General features: G+C 37.2%; 2 protein-coding genes across 17 annotated transcripts in view; one reads left to right on the top strand and one right to left on the bottom strand.

The window, feature by feature from the left end:
- Positions 1–79: 79 nt before the first annotated feature.
- On the bottom strand, positions 80–9,570 carry rcc2 (regulator of chromosome condensation 2). Of its 3 annotated transcripts, none has more exons than XM_083570790.1 (13): positions 9,288–9,570; positions 7,946–8,154; positions 6,488–6,581; positions 5,589–5,732; positions 4,821–4,952; positions 4,239–4,327; positions 3,929–4,043; positions 3,680–3,846; positions 3,163–3,343; positions 2,966–3,071; positions 2,752–2,824; positions 1,962–2,039; positions 80–1,062 (listed from the first exon to the last, which is right to left on the bottom strand). In XM_083570790.1, the coding sequence occupies exons 2-13, from the start codon at positions 8,147–8,149 to the stop codon at positions 958–960; spliced, it is 1,488 nt and encodes a 495-aa protein (XP_083426916.1). In that variant the 5' UTR covers positions 8,150–8,154; positions 9,288–9,570; the 3' UTR covers positions 80–957. The 3 variants fall into 3 exon arrangements, with proteins under 3 accessions (XP_083426916.1, XP_083426914.1, XP_083426915.1); XM_083570788.1 differs by lacking the exon at positions 9,288–9,570 and adding an exon at positions 8,914–9,195; XM_083570789.1 differs by lacking the exon at positions 9,288–9,570 and adding an exon at positions 8,470–8,894.
- Positions 9,571–15,101: 5,531 nt separating this feature from the next.
- The window catches only part of arhgef10lb (Rho guanine nucleotide exchange factor (GEF) 10-like b), a 40,057-nt gene continuing 36,926 nt past the window's right edge, over positions 15,102–18,232 (top strand). For 5 of the 14 annotated variants that reach the window (XM_083569779.1, XM_083569777.1, XM_083569774.1 and 2 more), the window contains exon 1: positions 15,135–15,522. The gene's annotated coding sequence lies outside the window, so the exon portion shown is untranslated. Of the gene's footprint in view, positions 15,523–18,232 lie in introns of all 14 variants that reach the window. The other 9 variants (XM_083569781.1, XM_083569773.1, XM_083569788.1 and 6 more) reach the window with 3 other exon arrangements.

Here is an 18,232-nt window from a genome sequence, read left to right as displayed (position 1 = left end):
ATAGAGAAATATCAGTAATACGTCTAAAATGTACTTTGAGAGCTAAATACCCAGAATGAATGTGCAGCTAAGAAAGCCGTTACCAACATAAACATGAACCTTTATTTAAAATTCTGAAAACATTTGGGCATCCTAATGAACATTCAATTTCTGAAAAAAAATATTTTTGGGCATTACACACACACACAATTCTCCTGCAGAGTTTATTTCCACATCCTGTGGTCAGGCAACTTAAATACAGGTAGTTCACTAGAATAAGAAACATGGGAACGACCTCAACGAGTAAGCACAGGTGAGCACACAAAAATGGCACAGTACATTAAACATTATTTTAAGTGACTGCAAACAAAAACACACACTGCCATGGTCCCAGATTACATAGTGACGGAAGATCTTCGGGACAACAAAGCATCCACAGCCTGAATTCGATCACTTAAAAAGGCACAAGCATGGAGTGTTGGTCTTTTCAGTGATGCCCACTAATGATTCATCAGCTGAAACTGTCCGCCTCAATATGATTTAGCACCAAATATTTGGAGAGAGCAGACACACAACAGTTCTTCCCAGCCAACTTAATGGAAAAAAAGAAAATACAAAAAAATAAGATTTTGAACTTCCTTTAGGAATGTATAAGTGAGAAACGGAACAAATCCACATGGAGTTTAAATGCATGGAGAGAGCCATATGATGGTTTCCCTCTCAGCTCCAGACACCATACGTATTAAAAACAGCTGCATTAAACCACGGTGAAGGACTTCCACCTCAGGCAAAATCACTTATAACAAGCCCCAAGGTTCTAATTGATTTGAATACATAAACTTGCAATCTGAAGTCCTTAAAAAAAATAAATTGCATTCCAACAAAATTGTGACTACACCAGTGACCTAATGAGCAGAGAGTCTGTGAAAAATCAGAAGCCTCTGAGGAATATGACGATGATGAAAGGACCTGGTTGAATCACAGTGTGCGTGGATTGTACTCTGGCAGCTTCTTGAGTTTCTCCTTCTCCTGATCCGTTTCCTGACGGGCAATAACCAGTGAGTGACAGTAGCCCATCGCCACCTGAAACAAAAACACCTCAAATTGTTACTGCAGTTACTTCAGCTGAGTGATACAGGCACCATGCACAATGCTAAACGTAGCATACGCACAAAACGGGGCTGGAAACTTGCGTAAGCCACTTTACACATAAAAGTTGTTGCCAATTCCTCTACTCGCCGTCTGTGTTTCTCCAGTCAAGTTTTTTTTTTTTTTTTTAATAAAAATCACAACCATTGCAATGGAAATTTTCTTTCCAAAAGTTTCCTTTTTCATTCTGCAGCATCTTCTGTGTTGCCTGTCCAGGGGTCGTGGCGTACGCACAAAAACAAGGCTGAAAACGTGCGTACGCCATGTTTAAAAATGAGCCCCCTGGACAGGCAACACTGCAGAATGAACAAGGAAGAAACAATAAAAAAAAACAGTGAGGGGACAGGAGAGGAGAAGATTCAGGCCAAAGAACACAACAGAAAGTTTCCAAAGTTTGGGATCATTTCAAACTTAAAACAAAGGAAACAGTGAGTTTACCTTTTTTTTTTTTATTTATTTGAAATCGATTTTTAAGAGACCCGTCTTATTTTCTCTTGTATATTTACTATTGCTCTTTGATAAAGGAAAAAAAAAACTTCTTATTCGATTACTCAATTAATTGATGAACTAATTGGTAGAATACCCGATTGCTAAAATAATCAATTGCTGCAACCCTAGAGCGAATACTCAGTGTTACAGTAGTTATACTATAATGTTTAATATAAAATAAATACATTTTTAAAAAGCCATAATGAAAAAAAAAAGCCATATAGCAACCCATGTTTCTCTTAAAATATATTTAGCAAGACAGCTTGCTTGTGATTTCTGACATACCACATATTCAAAATTATACCCACAGATTGAATTGAGTTTTCCTCTGCAATATTTCTCACCTGTTCTGCATACACTCCATCCAGAGTTTTGACCTCCTGAGCTGTGGTGGATGATTTAGGTTTATTGTCTCCATATCCCTAAGAAAAAAGATAAAATACTTATCAAATGGACTGTAGGGCATTTAGGAAGGTAAGAAATGGAAATAGCAAAATATGCTCTGCTCTTTTATGCTGATAAAATGAAACAGCATGAAATAAAACATGGCTAGATGCTGCAGTAATTATTATATACTAATTATGACCATTCAAGAAAGAAGTTACTTATACTTAATGTATTAATAAGATACTGCTTAATATAATTGGTGTAACCTTAATTTTAAAAACATGAAGCTGTGTTCACTATACTGGTTATAAATAAGATTATTTAAAATGTCAACACACATCCCCATGCAGGGTCACGTCTCTCTATGCACCTGCATTAACATCGCATTAACATACTGGTGTGGTTTTTGTACTATTTTTGAGAAAAAGGGAGCTTAGTGTTAACTAGAAGAAGAGCACAATTTTATTTATTCAATGACTCAAAAGCACATTCTCAAGTGCATGCAAATGTAAAAAGTGCACCCACATGCTTTTATAAATTTATGTATCATGTGCCAACTAAATCACACACACAACATGCTGTGTGCTCTAAACTGGGTTATGATGAACTCTCTTGTTTCTTAGGAAGTTTAAAATTGCAGACTTGGCAGAAAGCCACTCTCAGAAATGAAACCCCTTGGAATCATGTAAAAATGTTATTCCTAATTTAAAAATACCCACGATTAAAAAAATACACTCTAGAACATACCAATTCTCCAAAGGTAGGTGATGGTCCCCAGCTTATGGTGCTCTCATCAGCAGCAATGATAATACTGCTTTTTCTATATACAAGCAAAAAAAAAAAAAAACAACACAAACAAAAAAGCATTTACACTGGTGCATACACTATACATTAAAACTAATGTTATCTATAGCATTTGCTTTGAGTAAGAACATTCGAAGAATTCTTAAATTCTTCTTACCCGCAGGCCAGACTACGGATTTTCCAGCCACACAGGTCCTGCACAGCTTTAGGGTACATGGTGGATTCACGAGATGTATTTGTCACACCCCAGAAAAACAGACCACCTAAAAAACAAATAAAATAAAACAAACATTAATGAGCTTATTAATGACGGACAAAACAACAACCTCGTTCATTTACAAAGTTTCTTCTTACCCATTTCACTGACAGCAAAAGAACACTGGTATCCACAGTATATCTGAGTGGCCCCACGACCAGGGAAGTCAAAAAGCTTGACCAAACGAGGAACCATCTCATCTTTCTGTTCGGTGTGACCAAGACGCCCATAGCCACCAAACCCCCAGGAGAAAACGCGCTTCTGCGAGTCCAGCACCAGCTATAAACAAAACAACGCAGTGATCATCAGATAGAGAAACTGTCCTAAAAGTAAGGTTCCTTATTTAATTTCTAGGTCAGCTGTGTATAACAGCCTGTATAATATTTGTGGTTAGACTGTGGCTGCCAAGGACATGTTTAGACTGGAAACAATCACCCGCCACCCCTTTAATCCAATACATCTTGTGTTTCATGGCAATCCCCTGATCTGTCCTTGTTCATTTAAACCACAATCATGTCAACATCATTTCACAAACACATGAAAAGTGTTGTTCTAGAAGAAATTAATTCTGAATGAAAAATAAATAAATAAATAAAACACATTTTAGTTACTTACTGTGTGATTGGCCCCACACACAACATCTCGCACCACAACGTTGGGTACAGGCATCACCTGGCCATCTTTAGTTTTCTCAATGAAAATAGCCACTCGTCTAGGGATGAGCTCACAGTCAAACTCGATACGCTGAGCTCGAGCGATGAACTTCCCATCTGAGTTATGTCCTGTTTGGTGCAAAAACATTCCTTCAGAAATCCTGCCTAAAATGACAAAGCCACCTGTCCTTAAAATATTATAATGGATTACCTAGCTGTCCGTACTCTGGACACCCGAAAGAGTAAATGTTGCCCTTGCAGTCCGCCACCATACTGAACTCAGCACCACATGACACTTTAACTATCGGCTGTCCGTTGTACAAAATCTGAGGACAAAATGATGCGAATCAGAGTTTATTCATCAGACAGGAGTAAACACTCAAATACAACTTACTAATGCCTCAACAATGCACAATAATTAATACAAAACAATGAAATATGCTTTTTAAACAAAAACTGTACTGACTTGTGAATTTGAAGCGAAAGATATTCAAATATTTCAGAAAGATAAAGTTTCTTACGGGAGCTGGGCTCAAGACTGCATCTGTCTGATTGCCCTGCCCAAGCTGCCCAAGTTTGTTCTCTCCAAATGAGTAGACCGTGCCATTTTCTGTAGGGAAAAACACTGGTAAGGCCAAACAATTCAAACAGACTGGGATCTCAAACAATTCAAACAGACTGGGATCTCAAACAATTAAAACAAAATTCAGACTTTTATTCAAAGTAAAGCCCACAGCCCTGGTGGTTGTTTTCTAACTGCTAATGCTATCAAGGATTGTTTATTAGCTAGCTTGAAAATTACTTGAAGAGATCAGAGATGAACTCTTAGCTGACAAAAATTACCAGCCACAGAAATAGATATGAGAATATGAAATCTAAGTCTGCTCCTGACTTGTTACAGACTGAAAGCTTGCATGTAAAATCAATTATCTTCTTTAGTGAATAAAAAAAAAGTGTTTTGGGGTACTAGACTAACAGATTGCTAGACAATATTTGGAAACAAAAAATAAATAAATAAAATCACTGCAGAAGCTGACTAGCAGATTTGATTAGCTGTGAGATTAATCTTCTACATAAATGTTTCCTTCACTCAGTTAGCCAACCTGTTAAGGCGAGGGTGTGGTTCCGACCGCATGCAGCAGAAACGATCACCTCCTCCCCCAAACCCTCCACCAGCTTTGGCGCATCCAGCCGCTTGGTGTCTCCGTGACCTAGCTGGCCCTTATCGTTGCGACCTGAGAGCACGACAGAGGATATGGGAAGGTTAGCCTTATTATTGTGGCCTAGCACACAAAAATGAGGTTTAGTTTGAGTGAGTGTATGTAATACTCAAATTTTAGCACTTACAACCTACTTGTTAGCTCTTGCTCTGAATTGAATGCTCATTGCTTTTGCCCTGCTCAAAGATCAAAAACAATTCAATTACCTAACCCAACTTCTTACTTGACTGAGACTGTATTGAAGTGAATCATGCTGAAAGCATGTGCTCGATGTTAGCAAGCAATATTTTATATGAGTAATAAATTCATTCAATAGTTTGGAAGAATCCTTAGTAGAATCTTGTTCATGACAACCACACAAGCACCTAATAAAACCTAGATACAAACATTCAACATTTACAACCTAATACTTGCTCAATGTCTGTGCATCATAGTAAAACATGAAGCTGACTTTTGGAAGGTTAAAACACTACTTAATGACTGTTTATAGTATCAATAATAGCTGAAGTTATTAGTAAGTTATGGTGAATGCATATACCGTAAAATATTAAATGATTGTCACTATCAAATATCTTAGTTATTTGACAGTTTCCATTTTAAATAAAGAACACCACCACAGCATAAGGGAATGCTGTGTGTAGCACAACCCACCCCAGGTCCAGAGTTTGCCTTCGGTGGTGATAAGCAGGCTGTGGGCAGCACAGGGACCAGAAACCACACTGCTCACCATTACGTCATTCAGACAGCCATAACGATGAGGACCCCAGAGATTCTGGCCCAAGTTTCTGTACGCAGCTTTACAAATATAAAAGACACACATTAAAAATGCAAAACCAAAAAAAAAAAAAAAAAAGATCAGATTAATTAAAAGCAAGTAAAGCATACAAAATGGGGCAAATAAAACTAATCCACACAATTTACTAAAGAACAGAGCGTGAAATCACGAATACAAGCCGTTTGAAAGCATGCATATTTTCTTGAAGCATAACAATTAAAGTAACCATGGCCAAGATCAATTCCTTATTGATCCCATTAGACCATGGCCTACATGCTGCACAGCTGTTACAACACTGTCTGAAGCCAGAGTACACCATGGTAAACAGGAATGAATCCCTGCTTCAACTTTCTTTGACTCTTTTTAGCACAATAACCCTTATCAACTAGCTGCTTAATATTTATTCATAGCGTTCCTAAAAGCCGTTACACAAAAACTCAATTTGTTTATCTTAAAAACAATCTCCAAACAAAAACTAAAAACATTACAACCGTGATACAAAAACACAGTTAAGCAAATAACTGCAATTATGAACTGACTCATGATGGTAGGGATTTTTCCTGTAAACACATTACATAATGTTTACACAAGAATGATAGTTGCAGTTAAATTATTTTTAACATTTAATAGTAGTAAGTTGTAGACTAAAGTCCGTTCAGCATGAATAAGAGCAAGTTTGTGGGAAGGTCTGATTAGCACCTGAACTATATTTAATGTGCAACCTTAAAAATGAACATTGTAGCAGGAAAAAAAATGTTTGTACAAGAGAGGATACCTTGTTGCTTTGGCACTTCCTTGCGGCCAATCAGGTCCCAGTTAGTAGCTCCAAAAACAAGCAGCTGACCTTTGACCTTGGGTACCTCAAGTTTCTACAGGGAAAGAAAAAAAACAAAAAACAGGACATTTGGTGACACTTTCCTTCCAGCGGTGCTTCTGAAAGTGAAGTTTACTTAAAGTCTTAAATTTTTTTGGGAAGGAAATATCAAAATGCACCACTAACAACGAAATTTTATTTATAAAACGTGTAAAAGGTTATATTCCTGTACAAAATTGTGAGAAAAGCATAACATTTGAAAACCGCTGAATGATTGTGTTAAGCTAAATTTACAGTTTAAGGAAAATCAAGCAAAGTGCCTTTTAAAATGTATTGTACATTTTATTTTCTGTAACTTCTAAATTAAAATATTATTTTGAAATCATTCTTGTGGCTGGATGAGGAAGCCATCACATGGTTGTGTTGGACAAGCAGTAACATGCATAAAAACAGATGTTACCACGTGTTACACAAGAGTGAGAGACGGCTCCACTGTGTTAAAGAAACGGTAATGGTGTAGAGATTGTTCTGTAAATTAGGTTGCATTCTCTTATGCACAGAGACTTTAGGGACACCATTAAAAACCTGCTAATAGCAGCATCACAGGACTTAACCTTCACTTCATCTCCATTGACTTCCTAAAGAGACTAATACAGCAGTGCTTCAGTCCAACTTCAATGCTCTCAATTAACTCAGGTCTCATTAATTTGCATCAATGTTAAAAAGCTCTAAATGTTTTTTAAATGGACAGACAAACTGTTAGAGTTGTTGCCGCAGGTAACCAAAGATTACAAAGTTGTTTGTTTTGAATCAAAGGGGTCTCGTCGCATGAGTAAAAATACATTATCTGCTTTCAATCTCGGTTTTCTCAATCCATAACGCAAAATCCTGCTTCAAATCCGTCCCCTCGGCAGAGGGTCTTCAGGAAAATAAAACATTTATAATATATACTGTTCTCTTGGAGAACAGTATAGGCTTCAGTGTTCATCCAGATAAATGTAGACACACACACACACACCTCACCTTTCCATTAAAAATTAACTCCTTGCAATGAAAACGATCAATTTGATATGGTTAAACGTTTATATTTTATATACAAGTATAAAATCTAATTAAAAAGAGAAAAAAAAAATGAGTGGTGAGTGAGAAAATCTTGCTTTTAAAGTTCACTGACTTATCCTGGGTGTGTGAGTTTTTTTCTCTCTCCTATTCAACGCCATTATAATTGTGCTAGCATTGTCGCCTTGTGACGTCAGCGCGGGACGCAACCTCTCACCGGAAATAAAGCTACAGTATTGAACTACACGGTCTTCCAGCTTCTAAAGAAAATCTCAACCAAAAAGAAAAAAGGGGAGAGAGATGTGTATTAGGGGAGGCAAAAGTTTCTGGAGTAAAACAATAAAGTGAATAAAATCTTACAATCTTTTCTTTCACGTCCTCGGACACGGTGACCGGCTGCAGGCCGGATTTCGTGGCTTGCTTGCCGGCTTTCTTTGTGTTTTCCTGCTCGTAGTCATCAAACTCATCGTCGCTGCTGAATTCTCTCTCTTTCTTTTTACCACCAGCTCGTTTTCTCTTCACACCACCATTTCCAGACACATCAGTCACCTTCTTGCGCGGCATAGTAACTGCAATACAAAAGAGAGCAGACTAATCACACCGTCTGATATTAATGATGGAGCTTAATGAATTCATTACTAGCACACAAAGTTCTCGACTGAAATGTGCACGAGAGAAGCTGTAAAAAAAAAAGTCATAATAAATGTAACGTGGCCGTTTAAACGGTTGCATTTCCATATTCCCGTTTGCTAATTTCGACACGAATCTCTGCGCGTGAATGAGCATTAGCTTCCTCGTTACCCTTTAGTGTTCATTATTCATAGTTAAAAAGTGTTCGATTAAAAAAAAAAGTTGTTACCCAAAGTTATGCCTCACACCATTACCATCGACGTGTGAGTGGTGTATTTCCCGGGTTTAGAGAGTGTGTACGCGGTGTGTTCGGCTCTCGGCATCACCACCGTCGCGTTAACGGCTCCGGTTTGTTTCTTTGTTGTGCGTGTAGTAGCAGCTGGTTAGCAAAAAAAAAAAAAAAAAAAAAACACCTCAGCGCCGCTAGCAGCGCGCGCCTACCGACCATCCCGCCGAGCTAATCACCCGGCGCCGTATACACACACACTTCAGCACAAATTATATACACACACACCAAACAAAGGAGTCGCTAAAGTCGTTCGCACGAACCATAAATAAACTATACGGAGTCTACAGATGAAATCGTTGAGAACAAGAAACAAGTCAACGTAGCGGCGTTAGCAGCGCGAGCGCGGCGCGTGGAACAAAGCCGTCGTGTCGTGTCGAGCACCGCGAAAAAAAAAAACAGAGCAACATACCACTTCCAAACTTTTTCCGCGCTTCCTAAATGTGGATAATAATGACTTCAGGGAGGAGGAGAAAGAAAATACGACGGCGTTTGCGTGGATCTCTCCTACTCTGTGGTGAACTGTGGATTTCCTGATTGAGCAGGTCCGCTCATGTCTGTCCGTCTTCCTCCTGGTTTTTTTTTTTTTTTTTTTTGATTGATTTGGAACAAAAGCGCGTGCGGAGTCTCCGCCATCGAACCACGTGGGTTACAGCGGCGCTCATTCCGCTTCACGCACTCAGACACACACACAGCAAACCGCTGGATTTCCACCACAAAACACACACACACACACTCTGTACACGATATCAACTTCATTTCGAGCACCTTCTGGGTGAAGTTTACCTGACTCAAATAGATCGATTTGAGTTCACTTGCTGTCGCCTCTGGCTTGCCAAAAGGAGCGCTATAGTGATGCTTGGCTTTTATTGAAATAAATAAAACTAGGTGTGTTAGAAATGCTCAGTGGTATTCATTGTACTTTTAAAGCCGTGGCGTTAAATCCGTAGATGGACAAGAAAAAACAACAACATAGGCTTTGAATAAAGTAAGCGGCTAACTGGAGTCTAGGAAGTTCTTCTCACAAACATATTGCAGTGCCATCTCTTGGCTTGGAGGTCCTCGGTATGCTTTCCCAAGATTTCCTGCTGCCTGCAAGTGAGTGAGGGCGAGGTTGCATTCCCCATGTTCAATCTATTTCACATTTTAACAGTGCATTAACGCATAAAATGTATCATACAAATGAGGCAAAAATCAAAAGCATTCGCTTATTTGTTCATTCTTGATAATGTATAACAAAGGATTAGCCCAGGAACAAGCAGTGGAAAGCAGGAACACACCAGAATGGCACATGGACACTCGTCTTTTTTGTTTTTTGCTTCCTAAAATGTACATTTCAAAACATATTTTTGCATTAAATTGAGTTTCTTAGAATGAGATTTATTTTACATAGTAATGTATGTGTTTTCTGTCTGAAAGATATTGAATCTCAAGAAAATAAATATTTATTAATTTATTATTGTTACTATTATTATTATTTTTTTGTTTTGTTTTGTTTTACAGTTGTACTATTGTTAAATCCTTTTCTGGACAGATTCTATGAGTGGTTGAAGACAAAAAAAATGTATGTTTGCCTTTGAATATCACTGTCAAATTTGGTGTCTTTATGCAAAACAAAGAAATGTAATTTCTGTGCAATAATAAGTTTATTGGAACCAAGTCTTATATATACAAATGTAGATTTGTTTTGATGCATTTAGAAATATTTGTATTTTATGTTATTTAAATCAGTAAAACAATTAAAAAGGAAGAGTGCATAAAAAACTCTAAACTTCTGGCTACATACCGTTTACAACCTACACCCCCACTTCCTCCTCACCCCTGATTTGTAAATTGATTTATCTTATAATTAGTTTAACATGTTTTGGCATTATTTAACTTAAATTTATTTTATTTATTCATTGTATTATTGTTCTTGCGTTTATGATATGATGCTTGGATTTATTGTTAAATGTGTTTAACGGTGGAATGAAAACAATGCCTGTTTGTTATTTAAAGTTTTAATACACTGCTGGGGAAAAAAACAAACAAAACATTAATACACTCTGGTGTTCATTTAGTGTAGTCAGTTTCTCTCTGGTGTTTTTACAAGGTGGGATAAACAGAAGAAACCTGCATAGACACAGGGAGAACATGCAATAAAATTCAATAAAAACAATAACCAGACCATGAAGCTGTTCCATAGCAACCCATTATTCTGTGATACCTATATGGCAAACCCAGTAAAAACAGTGAATTTATTGCCGCTACACAATTTAGTGTAGCGACTCAACGTACTGTCATGTTTATCAAGCTGGAAATTGGAGAACCCAGTGAGTACATGCAAAACTCCATAAATACAGTAACCTGAGCTCAAGATCAACCCAAGGACCCTGGAGCTCTGAGGACGCAACACTACCTGTGCTGTTAATAAGTCAAATAGGTTACAGAATATATATAACTTTTGTTATAGCATAAACTGTAACAGATATTCCAAGACACAAAGTATACAAAAGATGCAAGCTAATCTAATTGATACTTTATTATTGATATTTTTACATACAATATTTGGCAATACAATACTTAATTATAATATTCTAAAGAGTATTTGTTTCACCTAACCATAAAATCTAGTCCCAGTGAAAGTTCACCTGGCGTTCCCGTAGCGAATTCCAGGATCGCCATCCCCAAATCATACAAACTACTCTCTAAGAGTCTTCTTTAGGAGGGGGAAATCGATTCATTTGGATTCTTAATAAAGTGAAGATTTGTTGCTGTTAAAAAAATTATTTATAAATGTTTTAACTTTCTAAAAATAAATTCATTTCATCTAAAGGTTATAATTAGTTTATATTTATTTACCTTTACTTAACTTTAGTAAACCTAAAAAAAAAAAAGTAGTATAGTATAGAATAGTCATTTTTGCATTTATGGACACATCACTGTATGAACATGTCTTGTCCTGTGTAGTATTGGTGCAGTGCTCAATTTTTCTAAGACAGCTGAGTATATCATGTATTACAGTTTGTCTTATTCTTGTCTTGGGAACGCCTTAGGAGTTTTCTCACCATTAATGTCAGCACAAATATTTCTTTCTGCCTTTCAGTCTGCTGCAGAGCTGGAAGACAAAATGTCAATACCCTGCCTTTGGCTCTAAGTGAAAGTGCCTTTGATGAGAAAAGTAAAAAAAATTAACACGGTCAAAATCTTATAAGATAAGAAGTATAAGGCAATTTATTTATGATAGAGGAGGTTCTCTAACTGACTGCCTATATCAGTGCCTGAGTGAAATGCATAATGTTTTCTTTATACTGTAATTTGTGTCACATTGGGTGACATTTTTACCTAAATACAAGTGTCCTACATCTTTGAAATATGAATGTTATAAAAAACTACTACTGTCAAGCCTAGTAGATTTAAAAATATCCCCCTGACAATGTACAGGATTTATTATGGGTGGAGTTTCCCCTCTCTAAAATGTAGTCAAAAACACTGTTTTATGAAAACTAAAGAAGGCTTGTCTAATGCTTAAGGCATGGATGCCCAGCCCCATTCTAGTAAATGTATCACACTGAGATTAGCTCAAACACACCCTGCTCTAATCATGGCATTAGACCAGGGCTGGAACCAAAATGTCCAGACTTTTACGTTTGAAGGATTTTTCTGGAATGACGTTAATCAGGAATAGTCTAATGAAAGGGTGTCCAATCTTGTCTATAAAGGGTTGGTGTTTTTAGGTTTTCATTCCAGCTAAGCAGGATCCACACCTAAGTTTAACTGATTAAACAGTTGGAATCAGGTTTAGCTCCTGTTTGGTTTAAAGAAAATATGTGGCCACAGGGCCAAGCAATTAGGGCCAAACAGAGATTCTTACAAATAACCAAGTGCATCTTTAGCCCATCTCAATTTCAACCAAATTTCTTACTGCTGTTCCATGCTTTAACTTTTTTTTTTTTTTTTTATGTTTAATGCAAATACATTTAAAACATAATATATATATATTTTTTTTATTATTTATTACATGCTTATTAACCATATCCAAATGTGCATGTAATATTTCTATTATCCTCCCTATTGTCATAGTAGCCATGCACCAGCCAATGTTTTTATTATTGTGTTTATTGCATCAAATTTTAAGCAGATCCTGAGTGAATATATTTACAGCACAGTTTGTAAGAAAAAACACAATGGTAGGGAAGATTGGGATTTTCTTCCAGCCACTGTCAAAAGTTTATTTGTATAGCACATTTAGCAAAGGTCAGTGTCATAAAAGCAGCTTTACAGAATTAAATACAATTAAATTATACATTTTAACATTATAACTTTGACTTTATATGTTTTATCCATAATGAGCAAGCCAGTGGTGATCATCAACGGGTCCTAAGCATCTGGCCTTGTGTCAACTACCTTCAAGCGAGTGAGGGTTATTCCCATTTTGAAGAAACCTGCTCTGAATCCATCGGACATCAACAACTTTAGACCGGTGTCACTTCTTTCTTTCTAAAACTCTGGAACACAGTCTGTTTATCTCTCACAGAACAACCTCCACAAATCAGTCTGGCGTTAAAGCGGCATATTCCACAAAGACGGCACTTTTGGCTGTCACTGAGAAACTACATTCTGCTCGATCAGCCAAGCTGTCATCTGTACTCATCCTCCTAGACTTTTCTGCAGCATTCAACACAGTCAACCATAAGTCTACCCTCAGGAGCCTTGGTATCTGTGGAGCAGCATGGGAATGGTTTGCTTCCTACCTATAAGGTCGCTCATATCAGGTAACGTAGAGGGGGTCCACATCTGCCCAATGCAGACTCTCCACTGGTGTCCCACAAGGCTCAGTACTTTGTCCCCTTCTTTTCTCTCTCGATACCCACTCTCTTGGTGAGGTCATATCCTCACCTAGGTTTTCTTACCACTGCTATGCCGATGACACTCAACTTTTCTTCTCCTTTCCTCCCTCAGATACCACAGCTTTCGCTCGGATCTCGGATGCTTGGTGGACATATCGTCGTCGATTAGGGCTCATCAACTAAAGCAAAACCGAACTGCTGGTCATCCCAGAAGATTCATTTCCACTTTAGGATCTCAGAATAACTCTTCATAACTCTCTGCTCTCCCCTTCAGCCACTACTCACAACCTTGGGATGACCATGGACATTCAACTGTCCTTCTCCTCACATGTTGCTAATGTAGTTTGTCTTTGCCAGTTCCTGGCTGCTCAGGTGCTGTTCAGTCTCCTGTCATTTTCGAGACTGGGCTACTGCAACTCTCTGCTGAGTGACTTGTGTTCAGCCTGCCCAAGTTCCACCCCACCACCACACTACTGCACTTTCTCCACTGGCTTCCAGAAGCTGCACACATCAGATTAAAAACACTGATGCTTGCCTACAAAGCGAAAAATGGACCAGCACCCTCAAAGCTCAGAGACCTCCTCACTCCTAGCACTTCACCACGCTGCCTAAGATCCTCTAGCACTGTTTGACTGGTAACACCTTCTCACAGTGTAAGTGGTAAGAATATATTTAGGCTTTTCTCTGGTCTGGCACCAAGGTGGTGGAATGAACTTTCTATAGCTGTCCGAACAGCGAACACTTTCCAGGTTTGCTTTGTTTAAAAAAAAATTATCCTTTTAAAAGGATTGAGAGTTGTAGGCTGATTTATCCTGTTTTTAATCTAGCGTACCAGTATTTATTCATGCACTTTTGTACATCGCTCTGGACAAGGGCATCAGCTAAATGCCACAAATGTAAATGTAAATGCAAGGAAAAGCGCTCTGAGATGGTACGAGGAAGAAAACTAAAGAGGAACCAGACATACAAAAGCAAGCAAGAAAAAAAAATGCAATGTTTCTTGTTTTATCTGTTTTAACTTTCTTACATTTTATCTTCACTTCCTTCCATTTGGTCCACGGGAGAAAGACAAAAACTCTCATATCACATTTCAGAATGTGGATCTTGGACAGAAACTGAAAATACGCCTTCCTGAATAATGTTAATAAAAACTTCCCATGTGTATCTCCCTACTCTGTTTGCCAAACTCTTGTAACAGTGTAACAGCACTAATTTCAGCTTAAAACTGACTATATCTTCATCTAAAAAAAAGACAACAGAGAACCTGTGAAGTATGTTTTTTTTTTAAGTTATATTCATACTTGCATTTCAAGCTAATGACATATAAAGAGTTCTTCTGTTTGATTGTAGTGATTGTGTGAACTACACTTATGTGTCCTCAATCAGCAGTTAAAAAACATCATGTCATGCAGAATAGATTCATAGGATGTAAACTAACACTTCCCAGTTCTGTTATTTGCCTATTTTTGTAAGATGGGTCTACTATGTTGCAGGATAATTAATTTACCTATTCCTCATTCCTATGAGGAACTGATACTGGAAATATATTCAAAAATCCAGCTATGTATTCAATATGAGTTGTAGATGTTGTAATACCAAAAGCATCTCTGTTCATTCTCTCCTTCTCTCCTCTTTTTTCATCATACAAGGCTCCACATTTTCCCATACCTACCCCCCATAGCTCTCTGACCCAACCTTCAAATCTCAAAAATGATCTTGAAAGGTGATTGGCCAGGATCTGGTTCTGCTGTTGTGCTATTGGCTACTGGGGGTATTTGCATTCTGAAGAGAGGCTGTGTCTATTGATGTGCTGCAGGGGGAGGGAAAAAAAGAGGGAGGCAACAGAAAGGAAAGGAAGAGGGAGGGATAGAGGAAAAGAACAGAAGGGAAGAGCCTCTTATTCTTTTATGTATGTGAGCGTGACAGCTCTTGTGAAAGGGTCTCCAGAAGTTGGGCCTTGTGAGAAAGCAAACAGTGGTGGACATTTTGCCTCGCCATCACTGACTGTTAGAAGAGAGATTCTGGATATTGAAACACAGGATGACTGAGAGCTGCACTGCGCCAAAGTAGGAGCACATATGACAATGGAGGATTTTTTAGCAGCCTGGATCTCAGAGGAAGGATTTTGATTTGGAGTTGGAATACGAAGGGTGGAAACATTGTGGTCTGTGAGTCTGGCTTTGGTATAAAAGGTAAGGATCAATGTGTATGTTTATGTATCATGTATCACTCTTTTACTCCATAACCACAATGCAAAAAAGCCACAATGGACACACAGATGGGAAGAGACTACACTAATGAGCATGAAAAAAGCAGGCTCAATGTCACTTCTTCAGTGAATTTTTAGCTGTTAAAGGATTCTCAGAAAATAGCAATGAATACTGAACTTGTTTCTACAGGTGAAAGCTGTTCACTTGAATTTGACTAAAAGGTGAATGTTACTTATACAAGCTGATGTCAAAGAAACAGCTACACTAAACTGTTAATGAACAACTCACACGTCTTAAACACAGCTCAGAACAAAGTTTTCTCTTCACAAACTTTGTTCAGCGTATATGTTTTGAACCATCATTAAAACACCTAAGTCTAATAGAAAATAACATAAATTTGATCTAGATTTACGCTTCTCATCTGTAAAACAACTCCAGTATGCAATAAACAAAAAAGTATTCATCCGTTGATTGACGTTTCTTAAAATTAAGTCGTTTAGGTTAGGTCTTTTATTGCACAATCACATATCTTTTTTATTATCACAAACCTCGTGACAGTGATCTGTTCTGCCTCGCATTAAATTTTATGTTTTGACAGTAATTCTTTAGCATATTTTGTATAGGGAACTGGTATATAAGACAAGCATATTCAACTCTATAAACTGGGAAAAAGTCATAAAGTCAAGATCTTTAATGCTGTAAAATAAAAGGTCAGTTAGTTCTGTTTAGACACAGTTGTACAAAAATAAGAAGCAAACTTGATTCAAATGAAACCAAATCAGGACTCAGAAGAACCATCATTGCTCGTAAAAGATGTTAAGAAAAATTCACACATTCTCTATATGTTATAGTAGGGAAGCTTACTTCAACAGAATTGTAATCATAAAACAATAAAAAAAAAAGGATTAATAAAAAAGTAGTGAGACAATTAATCTCGTCATTTATAAACGATAGCATTAGAACATGAATGCTATGTTTATAAGCAAAAATTATTACTATGTTTGGAGAGTCAACAAGGCCTATAAAGAGAAACATGCTGCTATCCCTTCTGTGGAAGTGGCTCTTTGCTGTTTTGTCAGAGTTTAAACAGGACAGGAATATTCAATTGAGGAAAGATCAATGCAGCAGATTATTTTTTAGCAAATTTAAGGAAAATCTGTATGTATTTATTTAGGTGTATTAAATAGCTTGCAACATAGTGCTCAAAGTGAATTTGTTTGAATCAGTTTATTAGTTTATTCTGAAAACACAGGTGTGTAAACATGTCTAGTGCTGTCAGTGAAAAACAGCTTTGTAAGATAAAAAATATAAAGTTAATAATTTTAAGTTATAACCATTTGAAAGCCACAGTTACTGAGCTGATACACACATTATCTGAAGGAACAAAACAACACTGCAGTTTGGCAAGTGTTCCAAGATGGAAAAAGTATTGAGAAGTGAGTAAATAGTGTTCATGGGGAGTAAATGTGTCTGGAGGTGCGGATGTTTCACTCATTGTCTTCGTGGTCAAGGCGATCCCTGGTATATTTATGTCACTCTCAGACTGTCTCTATGACGATGGCTGTTTGAAACACTCTGACTCTTGTTACAGCCTTTGCCTCTAACAACTGACACGTGACCAGCTCTTTGCAAAAACTCTTCTTTTTTTGCTGTAAATTACAAGTGCTGAGCTCGATGGTACACTGTGTCAGTTGTTCCTAAAGAAGCTTAAAATAAGCGATGCTTGTTTTTTCTGGCAAAAATAAAACTAGCATCGCAAAAAAGACATGCAAGTGAGAGCTGGCTAAGAGAGTTAGCAAATGATTGTGTTAAGGCCTTTCTTAAGTCTGTTGTACCATTAGGTTTTGATAATCTAAATACTGCTCTACTTAAATGAATGGAATCTATAAAAGTGCTTAGCAAAAAGAGTTACAATATTGTAATGTCAATGATTATTTTATCAACAATTTTAACAATTGTTTCTTATAAATGAACATGTCATGTTTTAATTAGTTAAAACAAGTCAGAATAAAAGAAAATCTGAGTTTCTCAGATTTATATTTAGCTGATAAATTGGAAATTCATTTTCTGTGGCAGTGAATATTATTAAAAAGTAGTCTATACACCCCTAATGAAAGTACAGCTTTTTTTAATTGTCTGTTTTTTAGCCATATAATGTCATATGTAAAAACAAACAGAAGAAAAAAACAAAAAACAAAAAAAAAGTACATTGAATTAGCCTGACTGCATCAACATTCCTCAATCACATTTAAACTCACAATAAAGTTAATTGACATTACACCTCTCAGCAAAGTGATTCTGATTACAGTAAATACACATCAGGAACAGGAAGTCTCTCTAAATTTGATGAGGACTGAACAAAACCTTATTAGAGATGCTTCCAAAAGACCAACAGCAACATTAAAGGAGCTGCAGGAATATCTGGCAATTACTAGTCTTTCCTAAGAGACAACAATCTCTTGTATTCTCTTATATACATGTCTGGGGTGTGGGGTAGGGCAGCTAAAAGGAAGCCCTTCCTCATGGAAAAAAACCCCCAAAACATTCATGCCTGCCTAATTGCTATAACCTAAACATACATCCAATAACCCAAATCATGTGGCAAAATGAGTTATAACCTTAAGGGCATACTTCTAAAAGAATTTTTTTTATTTTATCACCCTGTGAACATCTTAACTAGGATAAATCATGG

Source organism: Silurus aristotelis (assembly GCF_946808225.1).
Source record: "Silurus aristotelis genome assembly, chromosome: 19".
Taxonomy (NCBI): Eukaryota; Metazoa; Chordata; class Actinopteri; order Siluriformes; family Siluridae; genus Silurus; species Silurus aristotelis.
This window is presented reverse-complemented; position numbering and strand designations above follow the sequence as displayed.